The following is a 17,692-nucleotide window of genomic DNA, read 5'->3' as shown; positions in this document are numbered from 1 at the left end:
AAAAATAAATCGCACAGAGCGATTCGCACAGACATGAAGAATACTTACCTCCGGAACGCGTCACATCCGTCACGCAACTAAAAGAAGGCGGAGAGTGCAGAGCGTGTAGCGGAAGCGGGGAACGCTCGCGGAGGTAAGTAAAAGGAGCCAACAACGAATCGATCACTCGATTAATCGATAACGGAAATCGTCGACAACGATTTCCGTTAGCGATTATTATCGATTTTATCGATTCGTTGTTTCAGCCCTAATATATATATATATATTATGGCTGCAACTAACGATTATTTTAATCGATTAGTTGGGCGATTATTTTTTCGATTAATCGGATAAAAAAAATGCAATTTTTTTAAACTTAAAATAATGTAATAAAAAAACATACAATTTACACTTTCATCTCTTTATTGCAATGGCCTCTCTCTATTCACCTTATTTTACTGACATAATAATAAAAGCTACAAGAACCCAGTGTTTCTCAAACTAGGTTTTAATACAAAGTTATTAGTAAATAATAATTCATATGTTAACTATTTTTCATATTTAATAAAAACTGAGAAAAAAGCCTTGTTTATATTTTCTTTTATTTACCAAACTGCCCCCAGTTATGCACATCTGACCCCAAGCTTGCCACTCATATGTCCCCATATATGCCTTATACCTCTATGCCAGAGATTCCACTGTGCCCCCTGATATGCCACTGTGCCCCCTGATATGCCTTATACTCCTTATATGCCAGTGATATGCAACTGAGCCCCCTGATATACCTTTTACCCCCAGATATGTCTTATGCCCCCCTGATATACCCAATATCGATAAGCCTTATACCCCCTATATGCCTTATAACTTCCAATATGCCACTCGCCCCCATTTATGCCTTATACCTCCCTATATGCCACTCCACCCCCCATAAATGCCCTGCACCACCCTGAAATTCATTATACTCCCTGATTTACCACTCTGCCTCCCCCAGATATGCCATTCTGCCTCCCTGAAATTCACTACACCCCCATACACCACTCTGCTACCTTGAAATTCATTATACCCCCCATACACCACTCTGCCTCCTCCCCCCTCCCATACACCACTCTGCCTCCTCCCCCCTCCCATACACCACTCTGCCTCCTCCCCCCTCCCATACACCACTGTGCCTCCTCCCCCCTCCCATACTCCACTGTGCCTCCTCCCCCTCCCATACACCACTCTGCCTCCTCCCCCCTCCCATACACCACTCTGCCTCCTCCCCCCTCCCATACTCCACTCTGCCTCCTCCCCCCTCCCATACACCACTCTGCCTCCTCCCCCCCTCCCATACTCCACTCTGCCTCCTCCCCCCTCCCATACTCCACTCTGCCTCCTCCCCCCTCCCATACTCCACTGTGCCTCCTCCCCCATCCCATACACCATTTTGGCTCCTCCCCCTCCCATACACGACTCTGGCTCCTCCCCCCCTCCCATACACCACTCTGGCTCCTCCCCCTCCCATACACCACTCTGGCTCCTCCCCCTCCCATACTCCACTCTGGCTCCTCCCCCTCCCATACTCCACTCTGGCTCCTCCCCCTCCCATACACCACTCTGGCTCCTCCCCCTCCCATACTCCACTCTGGCTCCTCCCCCTCCCATACACCACTCTGGCTCCTCCCCCTCCCATACTCCACTCTGCAGTGGTGGTGTAGTGATGGGAGGAGGAAGAGTGGCGTATGGGAGGGTGGCTCCCATACACCACTCTGCCTCCTCCCCCCCTCCCATACACCACTCTGCCTCTCTACCCGACTCCCTGGTGTTTTGTGAACCTCAGTTGCTGACAGGCACTTTCACTGGAGCTTCACAGAAGCCACAACGGAAGTGAAGGGGAGTAACGGGGGCTGTCTGCACAGACCCCCATCAGCTGACAGAGGATGAGCCTCTGCAGGAGACCTCGATTCTCTGTCAGCTGGTGGGGGTCTGCACGATGCGCACAGACAGCCTCCGTTACTCCCCTTCACTTCCGCTGGGGCTTCCACATCATGTGATGCTGGCGCTGCATCGTGGAAGCCCCAGCGGAAGTGGAGGGGAGAGACGGAAGTTGTCTGTGCGCATCGCACGGACACCCACCAGCTGACAGTGAGGGGAATCCAGGTCTCCTGCAGCGTTGCGGGGGATCTGGATTCTAGTGTTATAATCCGATCTCTGTTTGAGGTCGGATTATATAAGGAGAGGAGTTTTTCACAGTATTTGCTCTGAAAAAAAACCTCTTTATAATCGAGAAAAATCGGTTCGAATAATCGATAATGAAAATCTGACGATTTTCATTATCGATTATTAGCGATTTTATCGATTACTTGTTGCAGTCCTATAAATATGTAAAATGAAGCCTACCAGGAGTTGAGAGTAGGTTCTCACCCTATTGAGAGTGTGCGTGTGGTAGGTGAGCTTAATTATGCTTTGGCCAATTCATAAAAGCAAAATCTCATTTATATTGTACGTTCAGAGATGGTACTCTGCATACCTTGGCTGTAATGATTGGTTATTTGAGTTACTGTTGCCTTTCTGTCATCTTGAACCAGTCTGCCAACACAACTGCCGCTCTTTTTTGGACCATTCTCTGTAAACCCTAGAGATGGTTGTGCGTGAAAATCCCAGTAGATCAGCAGTTTCTGAAATACTCAGAACAGCCCGTCTGGCACCAACAACCACGCCACGCTCAAAAGGAACTCAAACCCCCCCTCATTCTGATGCTCGGTTTGAACCTCAGCAAGTTGTCTTGACCATGTCTACATGCCAGAAGGGGCGGGCAGCAGCAGAGGTTGTCTGTGTGCATCGCGCAGACGTCCACCGATTGCCAGAGAGGAGGATGCATGTCCCCTGCAACGCTGTGGGCGACCTGGATCCTAACCGTGCTGCTTGCCCACGGCAGGGCTAAATTAAAAAGAAAGAAAGAAAAAAAAAAAGCACCTGCCCGGAACTGCGTGTCCTGGTAGTTGGGTGATACGAAATGTGCAAAACCCCAATTATAGGCTGCACCCCCACTTCAAATACTTAAAATTAGGGGGGGAAGTGCAGCCTTTAAATGGGGCTAATATGGTATGCGCACACACACACACATTTGAATGCTCTTCCACAGCGATTTCTGACAGATAAGTGCTTTTTTAATTTTTCACCATGTTCTTTATATTCTTCTTCTTATAGTAAATTAGATATGATCAAAATAACGGTATCAAAGGGAAGCCTGTCTTATCCCGAAAAAAAAAATAAATATAATTTGTATTGGTACTTAAAATCACAGTGTTGTATATACTTCTCCTCTCTCAAACCAATACCACCAATTGATATGCGTGGAGAATAATCCGTTCTGCGTTGTGTATTAATGATAAATGTAATACCCTTGTTACCTCCTCCAAGAACTACATATAACCGTATCCCCTTTTCCAGATAATATATATGTCTAGTTCTACTAAGGTTTTCTACCTGATATTACAATAAAACAGCCAACCCAAGATTCTTACCAGAGAGAGAGCTTTAATTAGAATCTACCCAGATTAATGTTACAGCAAAGACAAAACCAGAGTTACAGTGATATACAGATGACAATCATTCATACCACTCACAAACATCCCATCTATCTAATATCTGCTGCTAAGTGTGTATGCTGTGTGGGTGATGTGCCAAAGGTGAGACTCACCAATCCAGTCTCCTTTTCTATGTGTTTCTACAATGTCTTTTTAAGGGATTTCTCTATTGATGTGTAAATGAGGTCCCTGTCCTCTGTTCCCAAGACCCCACCGTGTGATGTTATTGACTTGCTATGTTTCCCATGCCTATCTCCAGGTGATGCATTTCCTTCCTTCTCTACATAGTGTATAGGTGTGATATCTTCTTACAGCTGTCTTTCCTGTTACTTCCCCCCTAAGTGGCTTGCAGCTATCATACATACATATATACACACATAAACTTAATCAAGCACATATTAATTACAAATATACATACTTTGTATTTACCCCAACACACAGCTCTTTAGGATCCCCACTAGCTAAAGTAACACCTAACCAATCCTACTTCATCCACAGAATTTTAATAGCCAAAGTGAGTAACTATTAAGCCCAAAGTTCCCCACCTATCCAACTAACCCTCAGTTATTCTGATGACTATGAATACAATTGTCCCATCAAGCAGCATGTGTCTATCCATAATTAGCCTTATGGAAATCACAGTAGATTTACTAAATGTGCAACACTCAAACTGTAATATTTCTATATTTTTTTTCTTACCTGGTTATCTCCAGAATCATCCTCCACACCATTATCTTCAGTCCCTTCATCTTCCAGCTTTCGTGCTAATTGAGAAACGTTAAAGTATTATAACAGAGCTTTATTTAAGCAACAACAAATAAGAACAAGCATTAATTCCAGTGAGAATAGTGCTCTAAAACAAGGTTAGTGTTTAAGTCATCTACACCCACATATATACATGCGCGTACATACAATCATGCATATACATACATAAATATGAGTAAAGAATGTTATTTTCTGAAAAAATATGCTGTTCTCATGGATATCAAGCAATTGCAATGACAACACAGGGGTTTTTTATATATATATATATATATATATATATATATATATATATATATATATATAGTTTAATATATGTGTGGCACAATTAATGGCACCCCTATGGATTCATGAGAAAAATACATTTGAAGTACCATATTTGCTCGATTATAAGACGACCCTGATTATAAGACGACCCCCCCAAAATCTGAATAATTTTTTTTTATATAAAAAAGAAAAAGCCTGAATATAAGACGACCATAAAAGGAAAAAAGTTTTACCAGTAAATGTTCATTCATGTAAACTATTTTTTTAAATAAAAGCTATGATTGAGAAAAATATTTTTTTTGTTTTTATTTCCTTGTATTTTCCAACCTGTCCCCCAGTTACGCACATCTGCCCCCAGGCTTGCCACACCAATATGGCACTGTGGCCCATGATATGCCTTTTAACCCTCTATATGCCACTGTGCCCCATGGTATGCCTTTTGACCCCCTATGTGCCACTCTGCCTCCAGAAATGCCTTATACCCCTATATGTCACTCTGGCATTTAGGGGGTTAAAAGGCATATTATGGGGCAGAGTGGCATATAGGGAGGTATAAGGCATTTCAGGAGGCAGAGTGCTCTATTAAATGCCCCCTTAACGCCACTCTGCCTCCTGAAATGCCTTATACCTCCCTATATGCCACTCTGCCCCATAATATGCCTTTTAACCCAAGTGCCAGGGTGGCATTCCAGAAATGCCCTATGCCTCCATTTAACACACACACACACACACACTTACCGGTGCTTCCAATTTCCTGCTGTATTGCCGAGGCAGCGGGTTGACGTCTCCTTCCGCTGCAGCCGGAAGGAGGTGGAGTTGGCAGCGGGGGTTTGTCTGCGTCCGTCGCGGATACCTTCCCCGGCTGTCAGAGATCAGAGTTCCCCGCACCGGACACAGACAACCCCCGCTGCTAGCCACACCTCCTTCCGGCTGCAGCGGACGTTGTCTACGCGGATCGCGTAGCCGTCAACCCGCTGCCCCGGCAATACAGCAGGAAGCACCGGTAAGTGTGTGTGTGTGTGTGGGGGACAGGAGGATCCAGGTCCCCTGCAGCGGTGCGGGGGATCTGGATCTTAGTCTCATAATCAGACCTCTATTTGAGCATTTGCTCTGAAAAAAACCTCGTCTTATAATCGAGCAAATACGGTATATTCCCATTGATATTTTACATTTTTAGTACACATGGGTTGTGATTGGTTCATCACAATGGGTAAGACCAAAGGATATGGCTGTGAAGTACAGCAAAAGGTTGTTGAGCTTCACAAAATTGGCTATAATTATAATTTTTTTTAAAGGCATTGAAGGTGCCCATTTCCACCATCAGGGCAATAACTAAATGTGTTCTTTTTTGTTAATTTAGATCGACATATACAAAAAGAAAACAAATTCAAGACAAGAAAGGGAATTCATATCCAATATACAGATATTTGAGTTAGATTACATTTAGGGCTGCAACTAACGATTATTTTCATAATCGATTAGTTGGCCGAAATTTTTAATTTATTTAAAATAATTAACCATAGCTGCCCCTAAACACCCCATTAACCATAACTGCCCCTAAATTAACCCCCCCACCTCCACTAACTTTCAGCAGCCCAAATATTAATTTTATACTTCGTTAGATGAGTGTCACAGCCATGTGGTTCTGGAAGAAGGAAGGGGCGGGGCCAGTTGTCACAGTGATTACAGGGAGGGACTGGTAAGTAGGAGCTGCTGCTGTGAGTCACTGAAACTGATTATATAATGAGGGGTATTTTTCAGAGCGTTTGCTCTGAAAAAACCCTCATTTTATAAATGATAAAAATCGATTAAACTAATCGATAATGAAATTCGTTGGCAACGATTTTCATTATCGATTTTATCGATTAGTTGTTGCAGCCCTAGTTACATTTGCTTAAATATCAAACACCAGTTTAGTAAATTGATTGAGAGTAGCACATTCGTAACAAAGGACAAAGAAACATACACAGTATATAAACAGTTTACAGGACACCAAAGTTCTAACACATTAATTTAATATATAATCTGAGAGAATGAGACATCCCATTAAGTGGAGATAACACGTTCTGATTTATCAACCAGGTATTCCAAATAGAGCCGCAAGTTAGACTTAGACTCGCAAATTTGTTTTTGTGCGCACCCATTGCCAGATTTTGCCACTTTGTCCATTTGACTGAACAAAATGAATGTATGTGACAATGGAACAATAGAAAACGAATGTGGGCAATACGAAAATGTTCCTCCATTGGTTCCATGGCCGCCATTTTAACTACACTAAGAGGAGGAGAGTCTCTGCATTTTACCTGCACTGAAAGAAGTGACATTAAGTGAGCCGATCAGCTCACTCCTGTAACATTATGCTGAGGGCTTGTCCAATGGCTGTGCTGCATCTTTACAAAGAACAAAAAGCAGTCTAATAATAATAATGGAGCAGGTTAATAAATCTTGCTCTTAGAAGTGCTAAACTAGCCGGTGATAGTAACTGAATTGTTAAGCTAGTCTTCTTACTACTGCTGCTTTGTGCTAGCACAGAAGAGACAGTCAATTTCAATGAACTTATTTGGCTAGTGAGTCCAGCCACATCAGTGATGCATGTTTTGTTTAGCAGTCAGTGAAGCTTAGCTGTTTTCCTGTATCCATACCGGTGGGGGCGGGCGCACAGTATCCATACCGGTGGGGGCGGGCGCACAGTATCCATACCGGGGGGGGGGGGGCGGGCGCACAGTATCCATACCGGGGGGGGGGGGGCGGGCGCACAGTATCCATACGGGGGGGGGGCGCACAATCTCCATAGCGGGGGGGGCGCACAGTGGCCATAGCGGGGGAGGGGCGCACAGTGGCCATAGCGGGGGAGGGGCGCACAGTGGCCATACCGGGGGAGGGGCGCACAGTGGCCATACCGGGGGAGGGGCGCACAGTGGCCATACCGGTATTAAGAGGCATGGTGGTAAGATGCTGCAGAACTTTTTGGAAGAGACATTTGAAACAGGAAGTTCTACTTACCGAGAGCTTCTTTTTCCTGCCAATCCCTGGTGACACTAAGGATAGACTCCTGCTCCGTACCTGAGATAGGGCAGGACTCAAAACAACTTAAAAGCCCCTCCCCTCCTACTAACTACAGTGAATACCAAAGACCACACAGAAAAAGCAATCTGATACAACAAAAATTTTATTGAAGGGAAGGGAGGGAACAAAAACGTGTCACCAGGGATTGGCAGGGAAAAGAAGCTCTCAGTAAGTAGAACTTCCTGCTTCCCTGCCACCCCAGGTGACACTAAGGATAGATGTACCAAAGCAGAAGGGTGGGTAGACTTAAGGAGACAAAACAGCTTCAAGGACCTTCCGACCAAAAAGAGAGTCCTCCTGAGCCATCTGGTCGAGACGGTAATGCTGTACAAAAGCGTGGAGAGTTCGCCAAGTAGCCGCCTTGCAGATCTGGTCAGGCGAAATACAACATCTTTCGGCCCAGGAAGTGGAGACCGCCCTAGTAGAGTGGGCACGGATCCCCACAGGAGCAGGTTGACCAGCCGCAGAATATGCCAAGTTGATGGTCGCAACAATCCACTTAGCGATGGAAGACTTGGAGATGCTGACACCTCTGTTGGGCCCGAAGAGGCCACACACAAATGAGAGGACTTACGCAGGGGCAGAGTCTGTTCCAAATAGATGGTGAGGCATCTCTTCAGATCGAGAGAGTGAAGAGCTTCTTCTTCAGCTGAGCCAGGAGCAGGAAAAAAGGTAGGCAGCACGATCTCCTGATTCTCGTGGAAAGCCGACTGAACCTTGGGTGCAAATTCCGGCGGTAGAGAGAGAACCACCTTATCCGGGAAAAAACTGAGAAACGGTTCCTTCATAGACAGAGCCTGAAGTTCACAAATCCGACGAGCGGAAGTAATGGCTACTAAAAAGGCCGTCTTCAGCGATAGAAAATACAGAGAAACGTGAGTCTACGAAGGACGAGATTCAAGTCCCATGGAACCATTCTGGTGACAGAGCGAGGACGCATCCGGACGATGGCCTTGGTAAAACGTCTAACCTCAGGCAGAGATATAAGTAGGGCTGAAACAACGAATCGATAAAATCGATAATAATCGATAACGGAAATCGTTGTCGACGATTTCTGTTATCGATTAATCGAGTGATCGATTCGTTGTTGGCTCCTTTTACTTACCTCCGCGAGCGTTCCCCGCTTCCGCTACACGCTCTGCACTCTCCGCCTTCTTTTAGTTGCGTGACGGATGTGACGCGTTCCGGAGGTAAGTATTCTTCAGTGCTGGGTGCAAAGTGCCAGGGCTGGGGCAAAGTTTCTTGAACAGTAATAGTTCACCTCTTTTCAGAATGTTTGGGGTTATTTTGTTTCATAAATATTGTGTTTGGGTTTTTGTACTTTGAAAATATTGTTTTTTTATTACATCATAACAAAATAAGAATGTTAATGTAAATTTTAAGTTGTTTTTTAACATCCAGTTCATTAAATTATTTTAAATAAACTAAAAATTTGCATATTTTTTTTTATCCGATTAATCGATTAATCGAAAAAATAATCGGCCAACTAATCGATTATTAAAATAATCGTTAGTTGCAGCCCTAGATATAAGCTCAAACCCCAGGAGAGCACTGATGGCAGAAATATGCACCCCGATAGTGGAAGGTTGAAGTCCACTGTCGAATCCCTCTTGTAAGAAATCCAAAATGGAGGCCGAGGAACATGAAGATGGCAAAATTCCCCTGGAACAACACCAACCGTGAAATCTCTTCCACATCTTAATGTACCGCAGAGAGGTAACCCTCTTTCTACTCTGCAGAAGAGTTTCAGCCACACGAAAAGAAAAACCTTGCGCTCTCAGCAGTTCGCGTTCAACCTCCAGGCCGTCAGGTGGAACACGGCAGGGTTTGGGTGCAGGAATTCTGGGCAGATTCTAATTAAAGGTCTCTCTCTGGTAAGAATCTTGGGTTGGCTGTCTTATTGTAATATCAGGTAGAAAATCTTAGTAGAACTAGACATACCGTATTTGCTCGATTATAAGACGAGGTTTTTTTCAGAGCAAATGCTCTGAAAAATACCCCTCGTCTTCTAATCGGGGTCGTCTTCTAATCAGACCTCAAATAGAGGTCTGATTATGAGACTAAGATCCAGATCCCCCGCACCGCTGCAGGGGACCTGGATCCTCCTGTCTCCCCCCCCCACACTTACTTACCGGTGCTTCCTGCTGTATTGCCGGGGCAGCGGGTTGACGTCTACGCGATCCGCGTAGACAACGTCCGCTGCAGCCGGAAGGAGGTGTGGCTAGCAGCGGGGGTTGTCTGCGTCCGTCGCGGATACCTTCCCCGACTGTCAGAAATCAGAGTTCCCCGCACAGGTGCCGGAACTCTGATCTCTGACAGCCGGGAAAGGTATCCGCGACGGACGCAGACAACCCCCCGCTGCCAACTCCACCTCCTTCCGGCTGCAGCGGAAGGAGACGTCAACCCGCTGCCCCGGCAATACAGCAGGAATTTGGAAGCACCGGTAAGTGTGTGTGCGTGTGTGCGCGTGTGTGTGTTAAATGGGGGACATAGGGCATTTCTGGAATGCCTTATACCCCTATATGCCACTCTGGCACTTAGGGGGTTAAAAGGCATATTATGGGGCAGAGTGGCATATAGGGAGTTATAAGGCATTTCAGGAAGCAGAGTGGCGTTAAGGGGGCATTTAATAGAGCACTCTGCCTCCTGAAATGCCTTATAGAGTGCTCTATACAATGCCTTTTAACTCCCTTAATGCCACTGCCTCCTGGAATGCCTTATACCTCCCTATATGCCACTCTGCCCCATAATATGCATTTTAACCCCCTAAATGCCAGAATGGGATATAGGGGTATAAGGCATTTCTGGAGGCAGAGTGGCACATAGGGGGTCAAAAGGCATACCATGGGGCACAGTGGCATATAGAGGGTTAAAAGGCATATCATGGGCCACAGTGCCATATTGGTGTGGCAAGCCTGGGGGCAGATGTGCGTAACTGGGGGACAGGTTGGAAAATACAAGGAAATAAAAACAAAAAAAATATTTTTCTCAATCATAGCTTTTATTTAAAAAAATAGTTTACATGAATTAACATTTACTGGTAAAACTTTTTTCCTTTAGGGTCGTCTTATATTCAGGCTTTTTCTTTTTTTCCTAAGTTAATATTCAGATTTTGGGGGGTCGTCTTATAATCAGGGTCGTCTTATAATCGAGCAAATACGGTATATATATTATCTGGAAAAGGGGATACGGGTTTTTGTTAGTTCTTGGAGGCGGTAACAAGGGTATTACATTTATCATTAATACACAACGTAGAACGGATTATTCTCCACGCATATCAATTGGCAGTATTGGTTTGAGAGAGGAGAAGTATATACAAACACATAAGTCGTTGTTATAGAATGGGGTTCGTATAAACAAGCATTTATCTTAACCCCTTCAGTCCCCTATGGATGTACCGGTACGTCCTGCCCTTGTTGTAACAGCAGGGACACATCCCTGCTGCTGCACGGGAGATCAGGCTGTCGTTTGACAGTCTGGACTCCTCCCCGGACAGCAGAACCCAGCATCGCCAGCTTTCTGCTGTCCAATCTGTGAGGACTTGAACAGAGATCACAGTGTGATCGGTGCGGGGGGGGGGGGGGGTTGTTTGCGGGGAGGAGAGTGAGAAACCATTTTCTCACCCTCCTCCCATGCTAAGAAGCGAAACTGAGAAAAAAAAAAACAGGTTAGCGATTAAAATAAATATATATATATATATATATATATATATATATATATATATATATATATATATATATATCACTAATACAATAAATATTATTTAAAAAAAAACAATAAAGTGAGCTAAGTTATGTCATTGTGACATCACTGGCATTAATAACATGTTCAAAAGGTCCCTAAGAGGACCTTTTTACAATACAAAAAATAAAACCTTACATCCCATTGCCTTAACACAACATCTACCCAGTATAACCCTCCTGCCCCCGTTTACAATCCCCAAACCCGTTGAGCCATAAGCATAAAAATGCTACAAATAATGTACACCTTATAGTATGTTCCCTATAAGTGCTGGGAAAGTATTGAAAATCTCTATAAATTAGGTATTTCTGAAATCAGGACACCTGAATTGATAAGCTTGGAGGGGATTTTCCATCACTTTACCTAATTTTGTGAGGATTCGGAGGGAAAAAAAAAAAAAAAGTTCCCTAGTTTTTACTAAACTTCTCATTATAAATGTTTAGCTAATCATCTAACTATGGTATCAAAAGAAAGCTCTATCTCTCCTTGAAAAAACAATATACAGCTTACATGGTTACACTATTCACAGGAAAAGAGAATAATCGCTGAACCGAAATGCCGCAAAAAGGGCAAAATTTCTCATATAATATATATTTTTTTTTTTAGTGTTAACCATTTTTATTAAAAGTAACACCAAAATTGGACACAAAATGCAGATATATATATATTTGTTAACAGCAATCACACTCCTATCATGCCCAGGCATACTTAGACTCCAGCATGTACTGGCTGACTTTGCATGATAAGAGTGCGATTGCTGCTAGCAATCATTTAAGTAATATTGTTATTGAAACCACACTCCTATCATGCCCAGGTTCTAGCATGTACTGGTTGCCTGGGCATGATAGCAGTGTGATTGCTTTATATAGAGCTTTTTTGAATTGTATTTTATTAGGGAAGTACCGAAACAAAGCATTATCGACAAACAAAAAACGTCCGAAAATAAATCACCCGCAGGGGCCCTGCTGCTTACCTGTGCGTTGCTTGCACATATTGCACGAGCAGCATCTCTTGTTCCGCCTGGGGGAAGCAGGAACCCAGCGGAGTATGCGCGATTGAGGGAATGAATGAGAATGCATGATTGAGGGAATTAATGAGTATCTGTGAATGAATGAATGTTTGAATGAGTAAATGAATGAATGTGTGTGTGATAGCATGGATGTATAAGTTGGTGGTAGCATGGCACAGGGAGTCTAAGTGATGTGCAGACCCCATTATGCTGGCAGCATCAATACACAAGGGGGGCAGATAGCCAGGTTTCAGCATGTTTTGGTTGCTTGTACATGATAGGAGTGCGATTTCTATATTAAATATATGATTGCTAACAGCAATCACATTCCTATCATTCCCAGGCATACACAGGTTTCAGCATGTACTGGTTGCCTGGGGATGATAGGAGTGTGAATGTTAATCATTAATAGTTATGGAATTGTTTTTTTCCAATTTTGGTGTGTTACCTACTTGCAAGATTTTTTATTAAAAGTGTGGTTATATTTTTCTTTTGGATGGGGGGGGGGGGGCATTTTCGGTTTCAGCCAAGTGAATCCTGAATTTTCCCTATCAGTGCATCCCTATTTTTTTTTACTACTTAAATAACACATACCTCTGCCACTTCTCTTAGGTGTCTTCCTACTGCAAGTTTCTGATGCTAAGTGGATTTCATCTGGATTTCCACCTTCTTCCACTATCGCCTGTGGAACACAGAAAGAAAAAAAAAAGTAATTTTAAACGATCTGCAAGCAAATTTGAAAATGTTTGCATGTGCGTCTTAATTACCATTCTTTAAAAGACAGCTAACAGTGATGAGCACCTTCTCACATTTGTAAATTCCGATAGATTAACCATTTTACATTACATTCATAGCGGGCTAGCTGATTGCAGATTGCATCTGTTATAAAAGGGAAGTGAAAGCAAGTGAAATGCAACTACTGCATTAGTGGTGCATCAACGGTGCAATCTATAATTAATAAAACTGAAAAACTATATATTATACACACATGCATAATAATATTAATTTACATGTAAACTTTTTTCAAATTTAATAAAAACTATGATTGAGAAAAATGCATTTCTTGCTTTTATTTCCTTTTGTCAACCTGCCTTCCAGATATGCCTTATACCCATCTACATGCCACCAGATATGCCATATAACCCCCTATATGCCACTCGCCCCCCCGACTTGTCCCTCGTGCTCCAGACTCCCTGCTGTGTAATGGGGCAGCTGGGGAACATGAGCGCGATGCGGATAGACAGCCTCCGCTGCTAGCGCTACCCGACACTTCTGCCAGGGCTTCTATGACTGAGCACCGGAAGGTCATGTCACGCCGGCGCTCCGTCATAGAAGCCCTAGCGGAAGTGTTGGGCAGCGGCAGAGGTTGTGCGCACACATTCACCGGCTGTCGGAGTAGGATCCAGGTCACCTGCAGCGCTGCAGGGGATCTGGATCTTAGTCTTGTAGTCAGAGCTCTATTTCAGATCTGATTATAAGATGACCTAGAAGACAAGGGGTATTTTTCAGAGCAAACCATATGTTTGAAAACCCTTTCCATGCACTAATTTTCCCACCAGCCTTTGTCAAAATTTGTGGAGGTATTTGTGTGTGTGGTTTTTTCCCCCCATATACTTTGTACTTTAGGTATGAATTTACCGCTCCTGGAACACGTCACAACATCCCAACATATCTTGAGTACAGTGATACCCCTCATGCATGGGTTTGTCAAATAATTTAAGAGGCAAAACAGCCTTTGAGAGATGTGTATTTTTTGGGGGGCCTTTGGACATCTGGTCAGTCTGTGCTTATGTCCTATTTTTGGTACATCTCTAAATCCAGTCAATTCGATATACCCTATCAAATCATGTGATTAGACAGCTGGGCTTCATTGATTTGCATGGTTGAATGCAGTACCTGCCCAGAATTCTCACGAGGGTCTGGAGACCCACAGACTCATATTCCAAAACAGTAGTACACGGACATCTGCATAAACTTAAATGCTTTAATATTTTAGAAAATACTGAAATCAAGAAACATAATTGCACACTAACAATAACAGATTGTTAGTACTTTTCCTTTAAATGTTTTTGTAAACAGTACATCCAGGTATTCATGTTGTGAATATGACTTTAACAGCCCCTGGATCAGGGAAGGGCCATGTTTTAAAGGTGTAACTATTATTATTATTTATTGTTTTATATAGCACCATCAAATTCCATAGCGCTGAACTATATGGTTGGTGAAACTCAAACTAAATTGTATTACTGCTAAAAGAAAACAAAAGTTCTAGGTTTTCCATTATATAACATTTTCCAGAAGGTGCATATTTACAATTTGCATGTATACTTGCTCGGTGATCGTCGCTAAACCAATCGACACCCCTTATCACACTGTGGTAGACAATACAATGGTGCATTGGTAATTAATGAATTGGACACTAACACATGAGTCTATGCAGCACGGGACTTCACAGCACTGCCATAAAGAATCAGCTCAGGGGGGTGATTGTGCATGGAGGTCACCCAAAATATATATATGAGCAACCACAATGGTCTGCATATACAAGAAAGTTTACTGGAACCAAAGGGTTGACAAATTTTTATCTTGGTAACCTACATTACTGCACTGTATTATATACCCATGTTTAAAAATGTCTTTTCTCTTTCCCAGGGACTTATCGTATTTGCTCGATTATAAGACGAGGTTTTTTTCAGAGCAAATGCTCTGAAAAATACCACTCATCTTATAATCGGGGTCGTCTTATAATCAGACCTCAACTAGGTCTGACTATGAGACTAAGATCCAGATCCCCCGCAGCGATGCAGGGGACCTGGATCCTCCTGTTCCCCACCCCACCCACCGGTACTTCTGAGGCCCCGGTGCTTAGTCCGGGCAGCGTGTAGAGCTCTGCGCGATTCGCGTAGAGCTCTACACACTGGCCGGACTAAGCACCGGGCAGCGTGTAGAGAGCTACAAGATTCGTGTACACAACTTCCACTGCAGCCGGGAGGAGGTGCGGCTAGCAGCGGGGGTTGTGTGCGTCCATGGACGGAGACAACCCCCGCTGCTAGCCGCACCTCCTCCCGGCTGCAGTGGAAGTTGTGTACATGAATCACGTAGCGCTCTCCATGCTACCCGGTGCTTAGTCCGGGCAGCGTGTAGAGCTCTACACGCTACCCGGACTATGCACTCAGAAGCTCCGGTGGGGCTGGTTGAGAAAAGAAAAAAAAAAAAAAAAAAAAGGAAATAAAAACAATATTTTTCTCAATATTATATTCAGGCCTTTTCTTTTTTTCCAGATCCCCCGCAGCGATGCAGTGGACCTGGATCCTCCTGTTCCCCACCCCACCCACCGGTACTTCTGAGGCCCTGGTGCTTAGTCCGGGCAGCGTGTAGAGCTCTGCGCGATTCATGTACACAACTTCCGCTGCAGCCGGGAGGAGGTGCGGCTAGCAGCGGGGGTTGTGTGCGTCCATGGCGCAGACCTTCCCCGGTTGTCAGAGGCGGCCAGGGAACTCTGACAGCAGAGGAAGGTCTGCGCCATGGACGGAGACAACCCCCGCTGCTAGCCGCACCTCCTCCTGGCTGCAGCGGAAGTTGTGTACACGAATCACGTAGCGCTCTACCTACATGCTGCCCGGACTATGCACTCAGAAGCTCCGGTGAGTTTGGAGGAGGGAGGGGGAGGGAGTCATAAGGCATTTCTGGAGGCAGAGTGCTCTGTGAAATGCCTTTTAACCCCCTTAATGCCACTCTGCCGCCAGAAATGACTTTTAACCCTCTATATGCCACTCTGCTCCATAATATGCCTTTTAACCCCCTAAATGCCAGAGTGGCATATAGGGGTATAAGGCAATTCTGGAGGCAGAGTGGCACATAAGGGGTCAAAAGGCATATCATGGGGCACAGTGGCATTTAGAGGGTTAAAAGGCATATCATGGGGCACAGTGGCATATAGGGGCTATAAGGCATTTCTGGGGCAGAGTGGCAAGCCAGGGGGCAGATGTGCAAAAAATATTTTTCTCAATATTATATTCAGGCTTTTTATTTTTTTCCTAAATTAATATTCAGATTTTGGGGGGTCGTCTTATAATCGAGCAAATACGGTACTCTTTAGCAGAGTTTGGTGCACATATCTCTTAAAGAGACCCAGCCTTCCAGTACAATGGAGTGAATTCTCTTTTCATGTCAAATTGTAAGTTTGCTTAACACATGGGCACTTTGCAGCATCAAGCACATAGACTGCCTTTTAGACCACCACCTGGTGGATCATGATGAGTATAAGTATATACCACGCATTAAAGATGGCATTGGAAAAGGGGATGTACAAAGTGGGGTGGAAACGAGCATGGCCCATTTAAGTTACGTTTTCATGGTATTCACCCTGCAAACACATAGGGTTGGGAATTTTGCAGAATTCACCCCGAATGCTCCTTTGAGTCCCACTGGGACTTTCTCCCAGTGCTATATGAATACTAGTTATTGTTTAGCAGGGCTGTACTTAAATGCAAAAATACACGTATCTATACATATTTTACCAGAAAATTAGAATTCCTCTCAACTTGATCTTCTCACACAGTAACCCCCTTTACGCCTGCCAGTAATTCGACAGATTTTAACATCTACTACAATGCAGTGCAGCCAAGTAACAACTTCCTTTGCAGCACAAGCAGATTATATTTACAAGAAAAAAAATATGAAAGCAGCGCAATCTTTACGAATGTTTGACTTGCAAAACACACAATTAGTAATACTTGGTTGCAAAGGAGTGTAAAGGAGTAAATGAACGGCCAGAAAAAAAAAATCTCGTTAACCCTGCGCTAGTGTCACCTTTCGTAGTTTCTCGATCAAAGCACTCTTGTTGCCACCGGTGTCCAAGTTCCGCCTTTTCAGTTCGGCCTTCAAGTCTACGACCCGCAGCTCGTTTAACTTCTTTTTCTCAGTTTCAGCAATTGCGCCCAACTCCTGAGGAATCTGACCTTCTGCCATGCTGTCTTGCAGTTAAAATGAGCAGGAATACTCGTATAACCACAACTCCACAAAACAAAACAAAAAAAAGAAAATTATCTAAACGCTCGTTAGCGTATACCACTAAAGACAGTTACATACAAAATGGCGGCTAAAGCGCTAGAGCGCATGCTCAGGAACAACCCATCCGATTACTCGCACTTCCGCTCAGAACGCCATGACAACGCTAGTTCGCAAACTCTGCGGTAATTTGCGGGCGGGAAGGATTTTGTGTCCTTTGTTTATTGGAATAAAAACGGGAGCTGTTTGCAAATTGCTTTATGGAAATATATCGCTGCCGTATTTCAGT

The 17,692-nt window shown here is 44.0% G+C and overlaps 1 protein-coding gene across 1 annotated transcript in view; it reads right to left on the bottom strand.

Annotated features, from left to right (window-relative positions):
- LOC149277333 (uncharacterized) overlaps window positions 1–17,364 on the bottom strand; it is a 191,164-nt gene extending 173,800 nt beyond the window's left edge. The window contains exons 1-3 of the mRNA XM_089503047.1: window positions 17,206–17,364; window positions 12,988–13,075; window positions 4,248–4,312 (exon numbers count right to left, since the gene is read on the bottom strand). Of these exons, the coding sequence (XP_089359173.1) occupies window positions 4,248–4,312; window positions 12,988–13,075; window positions 17,206–17,364 (312 nt within the window). The remainder of the gene's footprint in view (window positions 1–4,247; window positions 4,313–12,987; window positions 13,076–17,205) is intronic.
- Window positions 17,365–17,692: the final 328 nt, after the last annotated feature.

Source organism: Sceloporus occidentalis, unplaced genomic scaffold (assembly GCF_023333645.1).
Source record: "Sceloporus occidentalis isolate IW3139 unplaced genomic scaffold, rSceOcc1.0.p SCAF_218, whole genome shotgun sequence".
In the NCBI taxonomy this organism is placed as follows: domain Eukaryota; kingdom Metazoa; phylum Chordata; class Lepidosauria; order Squamata; family Phrynosomatidae; genus Sceloporus; species Sceloporus occidentalis.
The sequence above is the reverse complement of the archived record's forward strand: the minus strand, read 5'-3'. Positions and strand labels throughout refer to the sequence as shown.